We start from the raw sequence: 21,740 nt of genomic DNA, 5'->3' as shown, positions 1-21,740 counted from the left end.
TCCTAAACAAACCTCAAAATCCACGGTGTGTTACATCAAGAGGCGTAAACTGAAGGTTTTGCCATGGCCTTCACAATTTCCTGACCTCAACGTGATTGAAAATCTATGGATAGACCTTAAAAGAGCAGTGCGTGACAGACAGCCCAGAAATCTCAAAGAACTGGAAGACTTTTGTAAGGACGAATGGGTGAAGATACCTCAAACAAGAATTGAAAGACTCTTGGCTGGCTAGGAGCGTTTCCAAGCTGTAAAACTTGCCAAAGGTGGCAGTACAAGGTATTAACTCTGAAGGGTGCCCAAACCTTTGCAGACGCCATTTTTTTGTTTTCTGTTATTTTGAAAGTGTAAATGATGGAAATAAAATCTAACTTTTTGTGACGCATTATACGAATGTCTAATCTGTCATTTGATGCCTTTTGGAGACTTTTCCATCTTTTCTTGGCTTCTTTAAGCACATTAATACAAATTTTTACCTGGGGTGCCCAAACTTTCGAGCCCCACTGTACATCATTTCATGTTAGTGTCATCCGCCTGTGTTTATCAGCATGTGTGTGTGTGTGTGTGTGTGTGTTTGTGTGTGTGTGATCAATCATCACACAAAGAGCCATTTTGAGCAGTTACAAATCTTTAATTGTCAAAAGTTAACACTGTCAAATATTATACTGTTTCTGTAATCGTCAGGTATGATATCTGTTTTAATCACATTTCTAAAAATCTTTTTTTTCTATTTTCAAAGATAACTGGTTAAGTAAGTAGTAAAATATATAGTTAATGCAATGCCTAAATTAATAAATGATGTCTACGCATCCTTATCTGTGGTAGTGGACAACAACATGGAGAATCACTGGTCGTATTTATATTATTATTAGATTTCTGGCAAGATTTCACCAGTTTTCAAACATCAAACCTGTCAACCTTTACTGATTAACTGATGCCAGTCCTTTGTTCATTTACAGTATATGCCCTTTTAAGTTAATCCAGAGGGGGGAAACACAATTGGTGCAAGTTTCAAGATGTATATTGTAATGGCACTGCAGTTGGCATCTATTTAACCTTAATAAAAAGATAAAAGTAGCTGCTGTTCATTGAATTCTAATTGTTATGCATTTAATGCTTGAATGTTAAAACTAGGCCTGTCTGAAAATCTTGCAATATTACCCAACATTATCACACCATGCAAGTCCTTAGGGTTTCTTGCATTGCTTATTCAGCCTCAGTGAACCTTGCTATACACTTAACTATATCGACAAATATCACAGGAAATATTGTGTATAAGCAATGCTGGGTAAGTGTTATGTAGAAAACGAGCACTGTGAAACAGTTTTCAATCACATAAATGTGTATTCTGACATCTTACAATATGAAAATAAATTAAATGAAAGAAATGACAGGGTTATTTGCATTTTAAAGTTTCAACATGAGAGTAGTACAGGAGTATAGGAGGAGTGTGTAAAAAAAATAAATAGCACAAACTAGTAAATCACACTCCCTTATTCAAAATACATCATGTTCAAATCCCAGGGTGCATCTCAATTTTGTCAAGAGCACTTGATTGCTTTCTGGTGAATATTTACATATCAAACATTTTGCATCACTGTCACAAGCGAAATTTACTTGAAGTTTACTTCCTTGCTCGTTTACACCTTAAGGGAGAAAGTGTGAGTTCAGCGTGGATCTGGCAACCAACTACCGCATCCATGATCTATTTTTAATTGCTACATCTGCAGCATCGTCATATCCTACTGGATGTGCACTGTGCTTACAATAATTCTCCAATTAAGTTACATGACGAGACAAAATCTGTTGAGAAGAGATGACTGAGAGCTGCAGTAGTTTGCCAGACAGCTTGCATAGAGAAAGCTCCAGTCGTCACACACCTTTCCTCCTTTTCTGTAACTCAAGCATGCTTCCAGAGATTCACAATGCAGTTTGTTTTACCAGTTGTAACTTTTTCAAATGCGTTTCAGTCTCCACTCTGCTTATAATGACAAGAAAAATACTTAATATTTACTACATACTTTATCACACTCGTTTTTTGTCTTTTTGGCAGTCATTAGGAAGATGTGTAGCAGGTGAAAATCATACTGTCAATGATCTAGAATAGCCCTCAGTCAAGACTGTAAAGACAGTCACAGTCAACATAGAGTTTACAAGTTTACAACCATACCCCTCATGTGGGAGAATAAAGACACAAACATACAGTTTCATCTACCATCAATCACAGAATTATTATCTCAGTGAACAAGAAGACTTCAAGGGTTAAAGTAAGGAACTAGGGTTGAAATAATCCCTGCTTGTCACAAAATTTGAGTTTTCAGCAGTTGTCCTAGACAGTCTTTACTTTAAACCCTCCAAACCCTAAATAAATGTGATAACCTCCACCAACAGTGGACTTCATCTAGCTGATCCTCACTGGCAGCTGCATTCAAAATTATGTTTGTGGTATTGTTAGTGATGGTGCTGGTGTGTGTAAGTGAAGAAAGCGGTGTCTGTGTGTATTTAAGTGGTGTCGGGGGAGTTTTAAAGGGGGTCACACCTCGGTGCTGATGGCTCGAGTGTTGGTGTAAAAATCGAGAGGCCGACCTCGCTGGGTCTCCCTCAGCAGGGAGCCTCGGATGGTGGGCAGCGGCATTGCCAGCGCCTGGTTCTCATAGTGTGTGGGCATGTAGGTGATGCGCTCGCCACCGTTGCGCATCTCATCAGTGGTACGGATGTAGAAGGGTGAGTCATAAGGTGAGCAGGTGGGGCAGTAACTACGTTGTCCCCCTGTGGGTTTGGTTGAATCGGAGGATCTGGGGGGCTCTGGTGGAGACATGGACAGTGGGGTGACGATCGACCCCTCCAGGCCTGAGACACTGCAGGCGTTGCAGGCAAAGTGTTGCTGGGAGATGGAGCCGCTGTCAGACTCATTCTTCTTACAGCAGTAGTACTGCAGAGAGAGAGAGAGAGAGAGAGAGAGAGAGAGAGAGAGAGAGAGAGAGAGAGAGCGAGAGTCCATTACATGTCAAACAACAACAGTTTTTAACACAGATTTGTAACATTAACTGTCTGCACTTGAAAATTGAGTTCATCATTGAGTGTTATCTTGTTTTCTTAAAACAAATAAAGAATCTGCTGAGATTTAGATTGTTTACTAGGCCAAAGACCGTAAAGTGCTGTGAACTACAAATTCTTATTGATTATTCAAAATACAATTTCCTTCTGCCAATATTGTACGATTATGTTCATATATTTGATGTCCATTTGGAACTTGAAAACAATGTTGATGTACTTCCCTTCTTCTTGGGCTGAAAGTTCCCAGAAGGAAGTCTGGATCAGTATAGTACAAGTACATTTTCAAGATAACGCCTTCTGCTTTCTGTGTGTTGCCGTCTCAAAATCCCTTTGATACCGAAAACAACAACAAACTTTGAGCTAGAAAGCCCCACTCTGAAAATGGCAAGTTTTTAGTAAAAATTTGGATTGTGCAAGAACGTAGGCCAGCTTGATTCTTTCAGTGAATGATTGTAAAGATTGACAGGGTCTTTGTTTATTGCACTCACTATCTAACTGGGACATTTGGTGGGGATTGCTGTGGATGAAGTACACACAGCTATACACCGGTAAGAGCAAATTAAGTTTAACTATTTATCCAGCTAATTTAAATAGCTCAAGTTACAGTATTGTGTGAACAATTAACTTAATTTTATATTCTATGTGGCGTTTTCTTTAACGGGGTGCAAATGTTTCACCGAAACAAGTTCATTCTCGAGACCATTTTGCAGAGCCACTGGAGTTTAGCGCTGCCCAAGACGTTTGTTATTGGTTTAAAAAGAAGTGCAAACAACCCAGTGTTTTCTTCTATTGCAGAATGTTTCTGTGGTGTAGGCAGAACTTACTCCACAGCGCAATGGAGATAGGTCTGGCAATGTGATACTACCTGCAAGGTGATGAGAAAATAAAGTGTGGCAGAAGGACTACAGTAATATTGAAGTGTGATTTAAACATCCTACCTGGAGTCTACAGTAACAGAGCACAGCTATGATACACAGAAGTATCACTGTGGCCAGTATTCCTCCGGTTATGACAACAGTTCCAGCTGTCATCCGACCAGCTCTCCATCAAACTCTGATACGCAGGCACAGGAAGAGACATAATCAACAAGAGCCTCTGACTGCAAAGATATGAAGTTTAATCAAATCACGCAAAGGTCAGCATCACAATAAACACAGATGCAAAGTGCTGGAATTTGTCTTCTATGTAAATATGTTAATAGAGAAAACTCAAAAGGTCATTCTATAATTATGCAGAGAGAATTAGGTAGAGAACATGCATAGTGTAAATGACTTAAATACAAGCATGCAGTATGACAGTAATAGACAGCCATTATAAAAAAACATATAACACAACATCTTTTCTTAAATATAATTCTAATCTTAATTTACTGTTTATTTACATCCTTTACTGTAAACCCTTGGTAGCCTATCTACACCTCAATTTCTTTGCAGATGAAATTACCACACTATGTTTATGGTAGCCTATCTGAATCAAACATATAGGTAACTTTATTTTGAATATGTTTTATCAAGTATTTAACCTAATATAACTGAAAAATCAAAATTCATATCAAAATCACATTCAGCTTCCCAAATACACAGTATGCAAATTGTAAATGAACAAAACTAACTAAGTCTTAAAGAATAAACCTGGTTGTGATTATTGTTGGTATACTCACGTTCAGCAAAGTTGCTTAACACCTGAAAGCAGAGAAATAACAGGGGTAGTATATTAAATATCATATTAAATGTCGCAGACAGACAGACAGACAGACAGACAGGAGCAGAGAGAGAGAGAGAGAGAGAGAGAGAGAGAGAGAGGAGAGAGAGAGAGAGAGAGAGATAGATAGATAGATAGATAGATACATAGACTTACATCCGAAGAGTGTTTGAAGGTTGTAAGGGTGAAGAGAAGTCAAATCAGAGGTCAAAGATGAGAGGAGCTGGAGAGCCACACTGTATGAACATCTCTACGGAGAGATGAATTGGAAGAAATGGGAGGTTTACACATTCCTCTCCACAAGGTGGCACAGAGAGAACATAAATCTATATCTACTCACACACACACACACACACACAACACACACACCACACACACACACACACACACACACACAACACACACACACACACACACACACACACACACACCACACACACACACACACACACAGGCGCATGCTACATCAAAATAAACACCTACAAGTTAACACACACATGAAAATAAATGTATATTTTATATTCTCCTTCACACACACACACACACACACACACACACACCACACACACACACACCACACACACACAACACACACACAACACACACCACACACACACACACACACACACACACACACACACACACACACACACACACACACACTCTACTGGCAATAGTTAATGCCTTGAAATGACTATGATGACTAGGAAGGAAGAAGGAAAGAAAGGAAACTAGCAAAGCAGTAAAAAGAGGCACAATAGGGGGGGAAGAAAGAAAAAGGGAAGCAAGGTTAGAAAGAAATGTCTGTAACACGCTAAATGTATTCAAGACATAAAAATGCACCTACATACAATATAATGTTGCATTCCATAAATACAGAGGGGGATAAAATATTAGCAACACCTGTTCCTATAGTGTAATGCAAGGAAATTCAGTATTTAGTCCTGTAGCAAATACCAGGAACAACTTTGTTTACTACCACAACACAGCTTCAAAAAATATTAGTTAAATCAAACTTTCTCTGATGTAATCACAACATTGTTCACAAACACACACACACGCACACGCACACACACTTAATGGGATCACATTAGATTGTAAAGGTGTTTTGACTTTGTCAACCTGCTGTAAATAAGCACAGCATTGTCCTTGAATGTATGTGATGTCTTCTTTTTTTGGATTTCTGTGATAAAGTTTGAGTTTATGTAGGTTTGACTTTTCACTGTCAACGTTACTCAGCCTAGGTAGTTATCATTTGTTGAGCTAAGTGTACAATTCTTCTCAAACCAGATTTTCTGTTTTGCTACAAATAATCAGTGAAACAGAAACTCACGGCTCAGTATTTAGAAAACAGTATTTAGAATAAAAACATCAACGTCTCTGAATTTGCAGGTGTTCATTCTTGACCAATATCGCTCTACCTCATGCACACTCAAACGCTTGCATGCAGCATCGTGGCAGAGCAGCAGTAGTGATTGAGCAGCACAGCAAGGGTCAGTTGTTTAGGGGTTTTAATCTTCAGGCTGGGGCATGTCTAGGTGAAGGGAAATCTATTACTGCTGATAAAAACATGTCATTAGAGAGAGAAAGGTCCGGAAGAAAAAAAGTGGAAAGTGATGGAGAAGTTAAGAATGTATTAAAGGAAGAAGGAAAGAGGAAGTGAGAAACTATAAAAGAAAGGAAGGACTTAAGGAAGTAGCACACTGGTGCAGTACAGATGTTTATGGAGGTTGACACACACACACACACACACACACACACACACACACACACACCTAATTTCTCAGCTTGTCACTCATGAGACAGTGTTTGTTTTTTTTTAGTTTCATGTCAGCAGTTTGTCCTGTACATATGATTTGATAGATGAAGTCTATCAGTCCATTATTGGGGAATATGTAAATAATTGTGCAAAGTGTCAAAGTTCAGATTTAATCTCCCCCAGTTTAAAAAGATCCGGCCTCCTCACTATAGAGATGGTTGTATCTGCGGGTCTTCTCCTAGATCACCACATTAGGAAGCTCAGAGAAGAGCAAAGCAACTAAACCTTCACACAGTGGCACTGACCAAGTACTGTAACTGTGATTACTTGTAGCACAACAGCACATAAGGATATTAAGAACACTTGACTCTAAATTGTGCAGCGTTGGATTTACAGTATATAGATGCCTACTGAGTTTATACCAAGTGTATCTTTGGCTTTAGTCTGAGACAGTACAGGAAGTGGGGTCGCTGAATAAAAGCCATCTATTCTCCTTGTGTGCTGATTTTTGTTGAACACATTTTCAACCTTTATTTTTTTGTACATATTTAGAAAGCTACCTAAAGGAATATGTAAATATTGAGAAACAACTCTGGAATTTCGAATATAAAAACTTAAAACAATGTTTTATGTTTAGTGGGATATGCACCCCAATTCAAAATGTCCCCATGTTTTTCACCTGATCATTGCTGTGTCCACTGTCATGTGTCCTGAAACTCAAGAATAGATCAATGTTAGCGCATGTTTATATTTAAAAGCATATGAGAATGACTGCATCACGTATGCATGACATTTGGACACAGTTAGTTACTACAGTACAAGCAGATGAGGCCAAAAAACTCAAAGACCAAACAGCATCAAACAAAAGCTCATTAGATGTGTTGAACAACTCTAAACCGATGATATGGACCAGTGTGAAAATAAGCTGAATGGATTTCTTAATTAAAAACACACTGAGCTGGAAGTGCTGTCAGACTCTCCACTGAGAAGAAGAAAAGGAGGGGGTGCTGCACCCAGAGGCTGCGGTCTGAATCGCTACACTGACGTTGAGCTCACAAACCATGTTTCTGTCAGAAAGTACACTAGCCTTCAATTATTTGTGGACACCAAACGGGATGGCAGCTGACAGATTCCTCTTAACATCATTCGTCATAACTTTCCCAGTGCGTGCAATCTCAGACTCGGTACACCAAACTATTTTTCATAATTAATGCCAGAGTGGTGACTTGTACTGCACGGAGGAAATGAAAATGGAGTCACTGCTGTCACCACCTCATCCTTTACTCAGACACAAAATAACTGATTCGTTTTTCTTCCTGTTTACATGTTGCTCTGCAAGCACTTTCAGACAAACTTGCTGTTTAGATTAATTTGAGCTTAGTTTGTTTGACAAACTACAGAGAGAAATGACATATCTGCATGAGCGCACACACACATATGCACACACACACCACACACACAGACAGAGAGAGAGCTGGATCAGTCACCATTGGGTCTAGATTAGAGTGGCCTTCAATCCGCATACTGCCTGAAAAGCCTTGTATACTGATAAGACTCTCTCACACACATACTGCACACATGCAGAATTCACTCAGTCAATGCATTACCAAATAAATCAAGACATACTAATTAAAGATCCATCAGAACAGACACTAAAGTCTTCAGAGCACTTAGCTGCAGTGTTTTACCTACTAAATAACACCACTGTACCTAAACATTCACCACAAATCAACTATAATCAATCAACAAGGTTGATACTGCAGTATAATACAGTACACATAAAGTCTGATGCATTACAGTACATTTGAGGCAGCGAAATGCATGTCGTTTGCAGCAGCTTCTAGTACTGTACATATATGTACAGATTAATAAAGATAGCAGCTCAGGTCTTTAAGGATTCACAGATTTAAGGGAAGCTTTTAGCCTGTTTAAAGTCATTTTTGAGCTCCAGTGAAAAAAACACTTTCACACTGTCAGAAATACACCGCACAAGCAACAGGTCTCCATATCTATCCATTAAAGTGGCAAGCATAATAATATGCAAATTAGGTGTGTCTCAGGTGAATCGTACCCCCTTGATAATGAAATCAGACAGAATCCATTAAGTGAGTCACTCACTTGCATTGCAATCTGGTGCTCAGCACATTTTTGTTTTAGACAAGCTGTTCCTTTTTCTTTAAAGCTTGAATCTGAAACATTTTAGCTTGAGGCAGAAAATAAATATTTCTATACCATCATGTTTGAGTTACCACACTGACACCTGTCAGTCACCTTGATTGGCGTACGTGTGTCCTGAGGCTGCAAGTAATGCTGATGTTTGTAATTGGTGATATCTTTTCACAAGCGAAGACACAATCAGACCATTCAGGGTTTTGCAGGTGGGAATGAGAATAGAGACACCTACTTCCTAAATAGCTATCTAGCTCCCTAGCTACATCCTTAAAAGATATCAACAGGGCACACATATGTAGAGGTGTGTGCCTTGATGCAGAAGGTCCAAGGTTCTAGTCCGACCTGGGATGATTTCCTGCTTGTCTTTCCCGTTTCAGTCTTCTCCTTTATATCTAGCTGTCTAATGAATTAAAAGCGGAAATGCCCCAAAAAAAGTTTCTTAAAAAAAGATAACAGAAGCGTGATTCGCGATGCACAGGTTTTTGCATGTATCAAGATCATAGATTTGCATATGTGTTTTGATTGGTTGCCAACCTCAAAAAAGACAGAGTAAGAGGAGTATTGAATTACTTTGGTTTAGTTTCTGTCTGCATCTATTTGTTAACCTTCACGAGGATCGAGGGTCGTAGAAACTTGCCCCATACCTTACGGAGAGTGCCAGAGATGCTACGGGGGAAGAGCGGAGCAGAGGTTTAGGGATCCTTTTTTGTGGTTATCAAGGCATTCAGTTTCTGCTGTGGCCTGTTGGTAGCTAGTGCAGCCATCAAGACTTTACCAAAAAATTCGTTTTACACGTTTCACCTGTGCTGTGACAGAAATTAGATAACAGAAAGAAAAACTATCAAAGCTCTCAGCAACTGCTACTGTAGCTACGGGGAAAGATGTTGCCTTGACACATGACTGGTTACGGCAGAACCATTCCAAATGACCCTCTCTTTGTTATAATATACTATGCTACACAGGATTATGTCAACTGCACTGCACTGCACTAGCGTAGACTTTGATGTTTAAAAGCTTTTTGCTTTTATATTTTGTGGGTTTTATCATTTTTGACCTTCCATTGTTGCTTTCCTTTGTCCTGTGAGCTTTGTTTGTAGGATTAAAACCCTTCATGCTGTAAAACTGCAAGTTTCCCATATGCTGTTTTTGCCAAATCAGAGTAATGAGAAAATCTCATGAGCTACCCCCCTCTCCCCCTCCCCCCTCTGATGGAGTGTTACCTCTGGAGTCTCGGCCATCAGTCTTCAGGAGCAGCTGAAGGACCTTGACTGCCCCGGAGGATTTTTACAAGATTGATTTTTTGGATCTTAAATTGCTCAGACCAGCAGTGGGCCAGTGTCAGTCTCTCTTCCCCCGAACACACTACAAACACATTCTGCACTGGAAACATAAATGCCACAGGTTTGATCCCCGCAGTGTTGCATGCTTGGGAAAGGCACCAACCTCATCCGTCGAATGTTCGCAGCGCCAAGAGTCTTTGTGTTAGATTAAAATGTAACTTCAAACAGATTATTAAATTAACTTTCAATATGTATCCCACGGGATCCTAAGAATTGCATGTAAAAATTGTAATCCAGTCAAAGGAAGACTTTATTTTTTAGATATAATTTTTACACAGAAGCGCAGTGTCTCTATCCTGTAACTGTCAAGAAATGTGTAAAAAATGTCCAATTTTTTTAAAAGAATGTACAGTAAGTTATTTCTTACTTATGCTAATGTTGTTCTGAAAACATGTAGCTGGATTTTACACTATACTTCCTGGTATACCATTCTCAGGAGCAGGAAGAGTCTAAAGGTTACAGAAGTGAGTTTGTGACAAAACCTTGCAAAGTCAAACTCCATCATAAAGGCAATCCTTTTACAGGTTTTCTCAGGTTGCATATTGTTTAGATTTGATATTGATTCTGAAAATTAATTTTAGTTCCACTTTTGTTGACCAATTGGCAATGTGAATAATAGCACAGTTAATCCAAACTATGCTTCAGAAATCCATCTGCTGAATCAAAAAGCATATACTTATTTAACAAATAAGAATTGGTTGTAGTTCATAAATACAATACCCAACCCTTGTTTTCAATGCACGGTTTAAGTCTGAGAAACGTCCAGCAAGAATAAAAACTACATACTAGCTCAGTGAACATTAATTAATGACACTGACTGACTAGTGATTGGTAAAACAAAGAACTAGTTAATATAATGCTGAAATGATTCAGCAACTGTATGACCCGTTTCTCACCTCAGTGTTCTTTAGAAAATCATTTTGATGATAGGTCAAAGAAAAGACTGACAACCACCATTGTTTTGCACTATTATACTAAAACAGGAAACAGAGATAGCCTAGTACTCAGGACATGTGTCACATTAGTTATAAGAAGTGTTCACCATCAGTCCTTGGCTGTACTCAAAACGCACTTCCATCCACGGCCATGTCAGACCACAATGACAGAAGTGAAAATTGAGGGCTGCTTTTGCAAGGTTAATTTCACCTGAGTCCCTGAAAATTAGGCCGAGGTAAGTGGAGGACTGACAATCTTCCCTCTAACAACAATCCCAACCCTGAAACGAGGACTACCCTTGAGAATCTTTTCTTTTTTAAATTTACTAAAACTCTTATTAGGACAAACTCTTTCCAAATAACTTCAGGTGTTGGTCTCAGCAGCGGCAGCTCAAACCCAAAGCCAATCTACATTGGCAATAATTCGTGAAAAATTTCAGAACACATTATTTTGAAAAACCACCATTTTGTCATCTGAACTCCACAGATCTATAGCTGCCGTTGTAAGCAGAGAGAAAACAAGTCTCGCATCCAAACGGGATTCATGGTCACAGCTGAAATGTAATTTGGCTAATCCGGTTATCTGGCGTTCCAAAGGCTTTCCTCTATCTGTTTCCTCTCTCCATCGTCTCTGATGCGGCCCAGCGTGGGCGTCTGTGTGTGTTTGTGTGTTAATGTGTGTGTGCGCGTTTGTTTGTTTGCATGTGTGGGTGTGAAGTAACAATTTAGGGGGTCGGTTTAGAAATTGTGGCATTTCTTTTTAATGAAGATTACTCCCCGTTAAAAGTAGAATGGTGGGAAAAATGTCAAAACATAAAGACCCTAATCTGTTAAAGCTCACAGGATAACTGTTTGGAACATTTGATTTTAGTTAATTTTGCTTGTGCTCACTCATGTTTGGTGGTTGCAGTGCAACTCTAAAGCACTCACGTAATTTCACTGGAAACATCTGACCAGCTGAAACACATCAGGTGATCTGTCCTGTAAAGAAATGTGTGCTGTCCTTGGTGCTAAGGTTATACAAATGGAAGCATCAGCATCCTGTGATACTGTATGTAGTTTTTTCTTTTTTAAACCTAACAAATTGTGAGGCTGGAAGGATTGAGCTGTTTAGCAGTCAACAACAATTCAAGTTGTGTGTCGTTCTTGCTGGTATACCACTGGTTATTTTACTAGTAACTAAGTCATAAAATGACATATGTATGCATACTTTGCATTCTGTCCATTATTAGCAATTGAATTAAATATTGTATATAGTGTAGCTTTTGGCTAAGAAGCTCTCCCTATGAACCTGTTCCACTCTTCCACCTTGGCCTATAATGGAACATGGAATGAATAAGTGAAAGGGGAATGAATGATCTATATCAGCTGTGGAAACATCAATAATAAAGAAAAAAGGAGAGGAGCTACTGAATGTAGAAAAATGTATATCTATTTATGTAGTAATGCTCCAAATGACAAGTCGATTAACTTCTCGGATGCAAACACATGTGACCTTGAAAGCATTCTTCATGTACTGGGATCTACAGGAGCTCAACCAACCATCTTCACTCTTAAGCTGTCGCAGCAGTTATAGCCCAGTAGGCAGAGATTGATGACACTAAACATTTTAGTTCAATTACTTGATTTTGCTCGAGGTCATTTGGAGCGAAGAATGCAATAAATGTGAAGAACCACTCCCCAGAATGATCCTCTTGGCCCTATAAAAGCACATGATCAATACCGGAGCTAAAGCGCCTTCGTCTCTGTGAAGATGGAGAGAAATAGGAAGACAGAGTTGGAGCACAGTTTCAGTCTTTTTCTCCGTCCAATCTGGACCATGTTCTGAGGCTGTATACGCTGCTGGCAGATTTATGCCGTTATGCAGCTCTCCAGGCTACTGTACTCTAGCCCGCCAGCTCCTGATTCAGCCTTTCTACACACTCACTCTGAATCAAGATGTGGAGAATACCTTCACTCACATGGCAAGCGAAAGATTCATTACTCACAGATGGTCCATCTCTTATTTTATACACACGCCAAATTCAACTTCCTTCCTTTCAATAAGGCCTATCTCCAGAAATCAAGCTGTGTGATGGCTATAGGGGACTTCTGGCCTCTGTGGTTCTACTGCACTTTTACTGCTTTTACAACTATGACTACTGCTGCTTATACTATTGTGACGGATAGTGCAAGGTCTATGATCATAACTACTATTAATATACAAAAGTTTAAAGATGCTTTGTGCATCATTTCAACATATTCTAAACACTGAGCCACTGACTTGCTTGCACTTCAAACTGGAAGGCTTGAATTGATGTTTTAGTTAATTTAGGTCTAGTTCAGACAGATTCACAGTGAATAACTTGAGCAAGAAAAGGGACTCAACATTAAACATGCATACACCTCTGCATCTGCCTGCTTTACGTAGTTTGCAGAGGCTTCATTATAGCTGCTCAGCTCCGCCTTTGTTGTCCTGCGATATGCCAGCTTCTCTTTCACACTTGGCAGCAGAGCAGCATCATTGAACGCACATCCAGTATAGGGCAGCGGCAGCCGGGGGAAGCTGTAATTACTATACCTCCATTCTGCTGGTCAGCATGGCAGTCTCATAAAAGGAAATTAAATGGTCCAGCTTCTATCTTTTAGGGAGTAATGTACCACGAATATTACATTAGCATACATTCACATGGACATTTTATCTGTGACAGTTAATACAGTGAAGCACAGCCACAGATGTTAGGGCCGGCTGGATGAAGGCAGGGCTACTGAGGTGCCTTGCTCAGAAGCAGAAAAGCAGAAGTAAAAGTTATGGTTCGTTGAGTTGTCAGCGGTACATATCCTTGTTTTGCCATGAGGAATTAACAACCATCAGTAATGAGCTGTGAAAACTGTTGGTCACAGCTGTAACTCGGATCAGTCCACAGGAGAATGGCTAATTCTATGGTTGAAGGTTTAACTTTTAAGCATACAACATTATAAGTAAGTAGCGTAGCTTCCACTATTTCTTCTCCAAGGCCTAGGTATCAAACAAACATTACTGTACTTCCACTTTTATGTTCCCAATCCTATCCTGAATTATGTTAAATAGGAGTTTGAACTGTAAATATAAAATGTGCCCGTCTGTCGAGCTGTAACACTACAAGTCAAGTCTTTGACAGCGTTCAGCCCTTTCCCATAACTGTCAAAATAGATAAATTGGAAATAAACCGGCCTGAACAAAACATGCTTTGCTGTCAGCCTTACAATAGATGAAGTAGGTGTGAATTTGATAGCGCTGCTCAAGGCCATTTTAACACATGGCTGTGCAGAAAACACTGAACCTATAACCTCCAGCTGACAGGACAGTAACTAAATCCACTGTCCCATCCTGCTCACAGCCGGGAAGCCACACAGGAGACACACTTCCAGGACAAACACCGACTCAGATCTCCTCTCATCTCTTGGCATGGGGCTGTGCCTGGGATTTCATATTTATTACTGCAACAGCCCACTGTTTTGTCAGAAAAATAAACATCGGTAGAAAATAGGAGGTAATTAATCAAATCTCACAGAGGTTTTGAAGACATGTCCATAATCAAAACATGTGCTATTATGAAGCCTCAAAACGTTTCTCCTGAGTAAATTAACCCGACACATGTGGTATGTCCCCCAAACAAAGATGGCAACTGGAAAGCAAGCACTCGGGAAATGTTTAAATCTGTAACATAATGTTATCAGGAGATATTGAGCATATTTCATCAGACATTTCATCTTGAGAACATCAGTTTCTTTACATGCAAAGCAATGTAAAGGAACTGATGTCATCTTGAGCCAATATACAGACTACAGGTTTACATGGTTTGAAGTAATGTGATTTCTCTAATATTTTGTTTACATGGATTCATATAAAAATCGGTTTGTATGCGTTTCAACATGTTGCAAGTTTATTGTGTCTGGTGACCTCTCTGGCACAACCAATGATGCATGATTAAGGCATTCAATTGCCCCAGAAAATGATAAATACTATCACAAGTGATGTAAGCAGTATTTATTAAGTGAACATATATTATATCTGAAATTAACTGATGCTGATAAATACATTTTGTAAGACGGTCGAATGAGATAAGGATTGTGGGGCGGAGTGGAGTGAATGAACACAATCATGTAATGTTATGAAGAAATGTATGTTTTCCAGTTGACAGTCTTGACAGCAGAATTGCAGTTAAATCTAAGCTGTATGACATTTTTTTATTCATACTGTATATATATTTTTAGCTTGTCCATGATCACCTCAGGTCACAGGAATATTATCTGGGTCCTGTAACCCCCAGCCTTTTTTCCTTTTTACTATTTATTGCAGGTGGATGTTGATGGACTGTGTTTCAGCTCGTTCTGGGCATGAGAATCAGAAGAAAACTGCTTTTTGGAAGTTTAAATGTTGGATTTAAGCTTCAAGCAATGCTTGCGTAAGATGGCTGATACATGAACAGTTCTACATTTCAAAAAACCATGAATAAAACAAAGTTGGGAGCTGGTGGGTACTGACATCAAAGGGATGACATTTTCCGAAAAGATGTTTCTTTAGGACAAAAATAAAGAGGTCTGTGCAAAAACAGTGAAAAAGATGGGGTAAAGGGTTAGGCTACAGGAGGTATTTCAAAAGTTTAAATAGGCAGTCATGGGAAGGTCATGGGAAGGTGGGCCGGTGTAGAAATGGATCTTTTGCTAAACTGTCACTAGTAAAAGTTTTTACTACAAGGTGAGATTTTAACGAGGACACATTTTGCTTGTGCACATAATCTTATGATCAATCTCTATTACAGCAAATAAAAGTTAAGTTGTTTCACAAAATTCTATGTGAGCGTTACTGTAGAGGAAATGTCACTCTGGCTAACAGTACCAAAACACGTGTGTGTGCGTGTGAGTGTGTGTACTATATTTGTTTGTGCTTGTCATTGTCCATGTGTGTCTTTGTAAGAATACAGAGGATTGTATTTGTGTGCATGTCTCAAGGCGTGTACAGTATCTAACTGTGCGTGAGTATGTAAATGTCAAAGAGTTGTATTATGCTTGTCAGTCTGATTAAGTCAGGAAGTGTCTCTACAAGTGTGCATGTCTGTATGTGTGTTTCTGATGAGTCACCACAGACACAGCAGCCAGCAGCAGTAGAGCAACGTTAGCAGATAACAGCGTTTCTGTTCCAGAGGCCTCCGGCTCTGCCAACAAGCCTTCATCTCACTAGTCTCATCCTCATCCAGCCTGGCTGTGCTTCAGAGCTGCGTTAACATCCACAAGCCACACATAACATTGCACAAAGCCACAGTGAGCGTCAAACTGTGATCCAAGCTGCCAAAGCAACTGAAAACAAACAATACCTGCTCAGGCCCACGATGGCCAATGTTATGGCCAGTTAGTAGCTATTAAAGTCACAAAGTGTAGTGTTGATTAATTCCCCTAGACGTAAAAAACAAATAATTTCGCCAGTACTATTTTAAGTAAGCTGTATTAAGAGCCAGGCATACTAACATATCCATTTGGTGTCATTCACTTTTTGACAATCTGCTAGGCTCAGCCAGAGAAACACTTGAGTTAAAATGTTGCTAAAATGCACCTGAGTAGGAAGTAGGCGGCTTTTTATGTGTGCTGGGTGGATTCCCCATTCTTTGTTTAACACACCCATGGGTAAAAGTGGCTGATATCCGTCTCTCCCAGACACTTCTGCCACAAACCAGCAATCCTTTGGCAATTCAAATCTATTCTGCAATGGTTGGTCATGGTAGACCTGAAGACGAGCTGATGTGACTGACTGGAGCTGGAAGCAGACCCTGGAGTTAAGTTTCCTGTCCCGCTAATGCTGTAGTGCAGTTTGGAAACACAGCTCGTCTCACCTTTAAAAGTGTGACCACAGTACACTTGATTCACGACCGTATCAAAAGAAATACCGGCAGCCAGAAAAACCTTGAGGGCATTTGAATAATTCACACACCACCCCTGAAACACATTCCCTGGGTAGCTCCCCACTCACCCCAACCGCTAACAAACAAACAAACACACCCCTTAAAAACACTCTTCCATGCATGTTGTCCCAGAAAATACATTAAGCAGTGTCAGCAGGAGGAAGCAAGACATGACTTCACAACCAAAGGTAGGCTGAGTACAGTTAGTCTGCCTCCAGAAAGCAAGAGAGATTAAATCCATGACTTTCCGACAGTAACAGTGTCTCCACTCTGATAAAAAAATGTCTCATTTGAATTTCACACAACCCAGAGCAGATTTGAGTCAGTGAGGCTTATTTTAATCACAGACACAAACAAAGCCCACGAACATTCAATGTTCCTGCCATGTAATTGTGTGAACATGATGCAAGATTGTGGGTCACGCTGAAACAGCAAAATTCAACCACACGTGTTTGACCAGACTTGCTCCTCAATTTGAGGTTCTTTAATGTATTTTTTAGTTTCTTGGCCACAACTCGGATACTTCAAAATGTTGGAGGAAGATTCATCCATGAAGACTATAAAACTTTTAAAATACAGATGTTTATACAAGGCCAGTTCTTAGTGTCTGCATAAGGAAGGACTGCAGGGCCATAGTTTTCCAGTGTTTAATTCTGTACATCATCTGCAGGCTGGTAAGGATGTATGTGACAAACATATTGCTGCTTTTGGCTGACATTCCAACACCAGACATTGATTTTGTCCAACAGGTTTTTGAAAAGGTTTCATCGGTCCAAACAAGGTCAAATCAAATCGTTGGGTTTATTAAGATTGCTTGGGTTAACTGTTTCTTAAATTACTGAGGTCAATCAAATATTTAGTTTGCCAGCCAGAGAGGTTGTTACAGAACAACTTCACACTGGCAGACTAAATGTTGCTCGCAGCTAGTTGTAATTTCCTTTAGTGTTTTGAACTGTTGGCACAGCGCACCATTATACAACCTGTGTATTAAATACATTTTGTCTGTTGCTGCTGTGTTAGCTGTGACAGGCCCTGACTGCAGACTCCTCTGGGAAATCAGCCCACTTCCTGTTGTATCACTGCCACTGGAGGTGGAGGAATTAGGAAGTGTGTGTGTGTGTGTGTATTTGGGCAAGGTGGAGACAGGAGCATATACAGAGAGGCTGCTCTACAGTTATTTAGTCAAGCTGTATTTTCTTGTAGCTTCCTCTCTGAGAAATGGGTCAGAGCAGCACAGCACCTGCTGCTGTCTGTTGATGAGGAAGATCAATACTCTTCACATACCGTACTGTAGCTGCACATGTGCACAGAGTGAAGGAACGTCTAACTTGGCAGTGAAAGTATTGTTTATACGTTAACGGTTAAATATAAGTATTAAACACTATTTGCATAAGTCCAACGGTAACAGCTGGGTGACATGTTAACTATTATTGGGTGCCTGGTAGAGCATGCACACACATACAGAGGCTCAGTCCTCAACGCAGTGGTAGTTGCCCTCTCTCTCCCCTTTCATGTCTAAGTTGTCCTATCAAAATGAAGGCCTAAAAATGCCCAAATAATCTTGATACGAAAAAAATAACATTGTGTGATTAGAGATTTGTCTTCTTTTTTGAAAGGCTGCATTTCGAATGCTATAAATATATGAATTGTTGAGTTTCATAGCTGAGTTGAATTACTGGTAAATGCCTCTGTTTTTTGGTTACTATGTTCCCAATAATGATAATTGTTTTTTTTGTACAGTATATCTGACATCTTATATAAGCACCCAGAATGTAAAATCTAGTGAAGCACCGAACTGTTTTCAACAGGAGTGGCCTCAGTGAGAATTGAAGCCCAGCAGTGAGTGCTTTGAGACTCAGGACCATCACCTGTGCTTGTCCAAAATGCTTTTTGATTGAATTGTACAAAATTACAGATGAAATAAGTGGGCATTCAACCCCAAGCCATGGCAGTCACTGCCTAACTTTTCTCTTTACCTTTTCAATTAGACATTATGCAGTCCCATTGCCAGCAGCAGGCCAAACGGTTCCAGTGTGAAAGAACATCACAGCAGCAACAAAATGGCAAAAGCCCAAGACTCCAGCTCCTGTTGAGCTGCTCCACTGTCACTTCCTCTCCCCTGGCACATTTAACATTGAATTTAAAGTGTCATTTAACTGAAGTCACAAATCTTAATGCTAGTCAATGTGAACATTTACATTGTTTCGCCACTAAAACTGAACCTCAAGGGTCCGAGTCAGATAAGTATGACACCTCTGACATTTAAATGCAGAGCCAATTCCTTGTACAGTATAAATACAACATGTGACCCCTCTCCCTATTTTTCATTATTGCACATACCTGATCTGGTTACATGGTCCGTTCGTTCAACTAATCCTGTGGAGTTTGACCGTGTAAAGCCACCAGCATCATTATCGCAAGGAGACAAGTGAAGCGCTGTGCGTGGGACTGCGGCGGAACTTCTCCAAGGATGAGCCGGAGTCCAGAGCGCACAACGCCGCTAGGAAAACACAACAATCCCGCCGTGGGACCAGCAAACTAAAGGTCAGAGGGACGGCTGTGGGGACTACCACGACCAGCAGCCACCGAAAAACGGAGCATGGTCACGGTACGCGACCGGAGCAAACAGACGGGTAAGGACGAGTACAATGATTCAGGATAAGCGCTTTTACGCGCATGTAACCTGTAAAAACGCTTTAACCTTCACACACAGCTGCGGTCTTCTCGGAACTCCGAGAGGGCAAAAGACCACCGGGAAGCTTAAACTCGTTGAAAATCAAACGGACACATCCAACAAGTGAGGGACGAGGAGGCGAAATGACGGAGTCCGCTGCTGGGCGGACTGGGAGGAGGCGGTAGGAGCCGCCCCGCAACACACTACCTCCCTGGGAAAAAGACATGTACACTTCAGAGGGATATGAAAAACAGCTGTTAAAAGATGGGGTTGTTATTAGAGGGTATATTAAAAAAATATCATGACTTAAGCTGTAGTCTATTGACTACTATTGACTGTAGATTATTAGACTTTATTAGACCACAAATACAGTAGGCTACCAAGTCTATTATTGAAACATTTAGCTTACATGATTGAATATATGAGGAATTATATACAATGACCTTAATATTACAAACTATAAGTCTACGTATATACATAACATTATTGTGATGCCAATAGACTATTTAAAAAACAAATCTATGAGGGGATAATAGATACTTTTAGGTGATTATGAAGTCACTATTGCATACGTTATAAGAGTTATAACCTGAATATCATAATTATGGTTTATTCAGGATGTTCCCATTAGAGAATAAGACTGGGTAATGTGGTTGTGCCCTGCTCACAGTAAATAAAAGCTACAGTAACCCCCCCCCCACCAGACCACTGAGCTACAGTAATTGATTTGCCCTCAATCACTGGTCCCTTAATCTACTTACTGTTGCAACCAAGTCGAAGCAAATATCAACAGAGGGCGAAGGTCTGGTGGAACAGACAGGGCTGAGCCTCACCACAAACTGAGACGCTAATAGCGTTTTTTCCACTACATGGTACCTACTTGACTCGCCTTTTTTGGTTTTCCATTACAAAAAAAAATGTCCCTTGTACCTGCTGACAGGTACTCTTAGTACCACATCAGTTGAGGTTCCAAGCAAGCTGAGGCGATACCAAAAGGTGACGTAAAAACTGCAGACTACTGATTGGTCGGAGAGAATCGTCACTAATCACTGCATCATCATTGCTAGCGACAGGCGGGGGTGTCCAGCTGTGTTTAAGTAGTTTATCCAATAGTGTTTTTTTGCTGCCTCCAGCTTCTTTTGAAACTAAATTTGTCTTCTGGCTGGGGCAACAGCCACATGCCAAGAATCCAAAACAACACACCTTCGATGTTCTGTGCATGTCGCGTTAGGCTCATGGGTGTTTTAAGAGAAGGTTAGGTCACCACAGTTTCCTGCTATGATGAAAAGCCACGCTCGCCTGAGACGGTAGGCTACTAATCTGCAATGGGAAAAAGGAGGATGGGGCATCGCGGCCAAGCAGAGTCGAGTCGAACAGGTGCCATGTAATGGAAAAACGCTCCAACAATCTGGTTGAGGGAAGAAAGAAAGCAAACAAAGTTTTAGTAAGTCATGTTGCAGTTTACCATGTTTGGCCAAGACCAAGTTACAACAGTAATTTAACTGCTGTACATCCAAGTTTGTTGTGGGATGTTGAAATATCCATCTGATTTAAAACTGTAAGAACCGCATAGACAGGAACACAATAGGAACACAACCATTTGTAGTTTCATGCAAAAGAAAGTAAAGGAAAGCAAAACATTGATTTGACCTTTTTTAGAGGCAAGAAGTGTATTGCTAGCCTTGCCCCAATTCCTGCCACAACAACATCCATACTGAGGCTGATGTTTAGCATGCTGAATACTTGTCAGCTCATCGTTTCCTTCCTTGCCCTTGTTGCTGGAACTTCTTGCTCTTTTGCCACAAGCCACTAGGGTCGTTCGAGATGAACTGTGCCACGGCTGTAAAGTGGACAAGAGCAGGCGGAAGCAGCAGGGGGCGGTGACAAAAAGCTGCGGTAAAGTCGGACAGTTTCCAGACGCTTCCAGCAGCCTTCGGGCTCAACAGGAAGCCGAAGAAACACTCTCATCCTGTTAGGTCAGATTCCGATTTACTAAAATGTTATCAGGCACATATCAGCTTGTACACAAGTCTCCAGTTGTTTTTATTAAGAATGAGTAGCTGTCAAAATTCTCTGCATGTAATCTGTTGCTGATGTTAATTAACAACAGACTGTAGATGATGCGTGAGCTGAACAGATTTAGTCTCTCTGACTTCTAAATGTCACAATCAGCCACAACATGTGGTT

General features: G+C 40.3%; 1 protein-coding gene across 2 annotated transcripts; it reads right to left on the bottom strand.

The window, feature by feature from the left end:
* Nucleotides 1–2,053: 2,053 nt before the first annotated feature.
* fam163ab (family with sequence similarity 163 member Ab) lies at nt 2,054–19,742 on the bottom strand. Of its 2 annotated transcripts, XM_032526170.1 has the most exons (5): nt 19,220–19,740; nt 4,912–5,005; nt 4,715–4,736; nt 3,993–4,107; nt 2,054–2,929 (listed from the first exon to the last, which is right to left on the bottom strand). In XM_032526170.1, the coding sequence occupies exons 4-5, from the start codon at nt 4,083–4,085 to the stop codon at nt 2,531–2,533; spliced, it is 492 nt and encodes a 163-aa protein (XP_032382061.1). In that variant the 5' UTR covers nt 4,086–4,107; nt 4,715–4,736; nt 4,912–5,005; nt 19,220–19,740; the 3' UTR covers nt 2,054–2,530. The 2 variants fall into 2 exon arrangements, with proteins under 2 accessions (XP_032382061.1, XP_032382062.1); XM_032526171.1 differs by lacking the exon at nt 4,912–5,005 and having other exon boundaries at nt 19,220–19,742.
* Nucleotides 19,743–21,740: the final 1,998 nt, after the last annotated feature.

This window comes from Etheostoma spectabile, chromosome 9 (genome assembly GCF_008692095.1).
Source record: "Etheostoma spectabile isolate EspeVRDwgs_2016 chromosome 9, UIUC_Espe_1.0, whole genome shotgun sequence".
NCBI classification, from domain to species: domain Eukaryota; kingdom Metazoa; phylum Chordata; class Actinopteri; order Perciformes; family Percidae; genus Etheostoma; species Etheostoma spectabile.
This window is presented reverse-complemented; position numbering and strand designations above follow the sequence as displayed.

Coding starts and splice junctions, on each gene's coding strand:
- fam163ab (XM_032526171.1), bottom strand. CDS start 4,085: ATGACAGCTGGAACTGTTGTCATAACCGGAGGAATACTGGCCACAGTG. Junction 2,930..3,992: donor TCTGTTACTGTAGACTCCAG/GTAGGATGTTTA, acceptor CTCTCTCTGCAG/TACTACTGCTGTAAGAAGAA.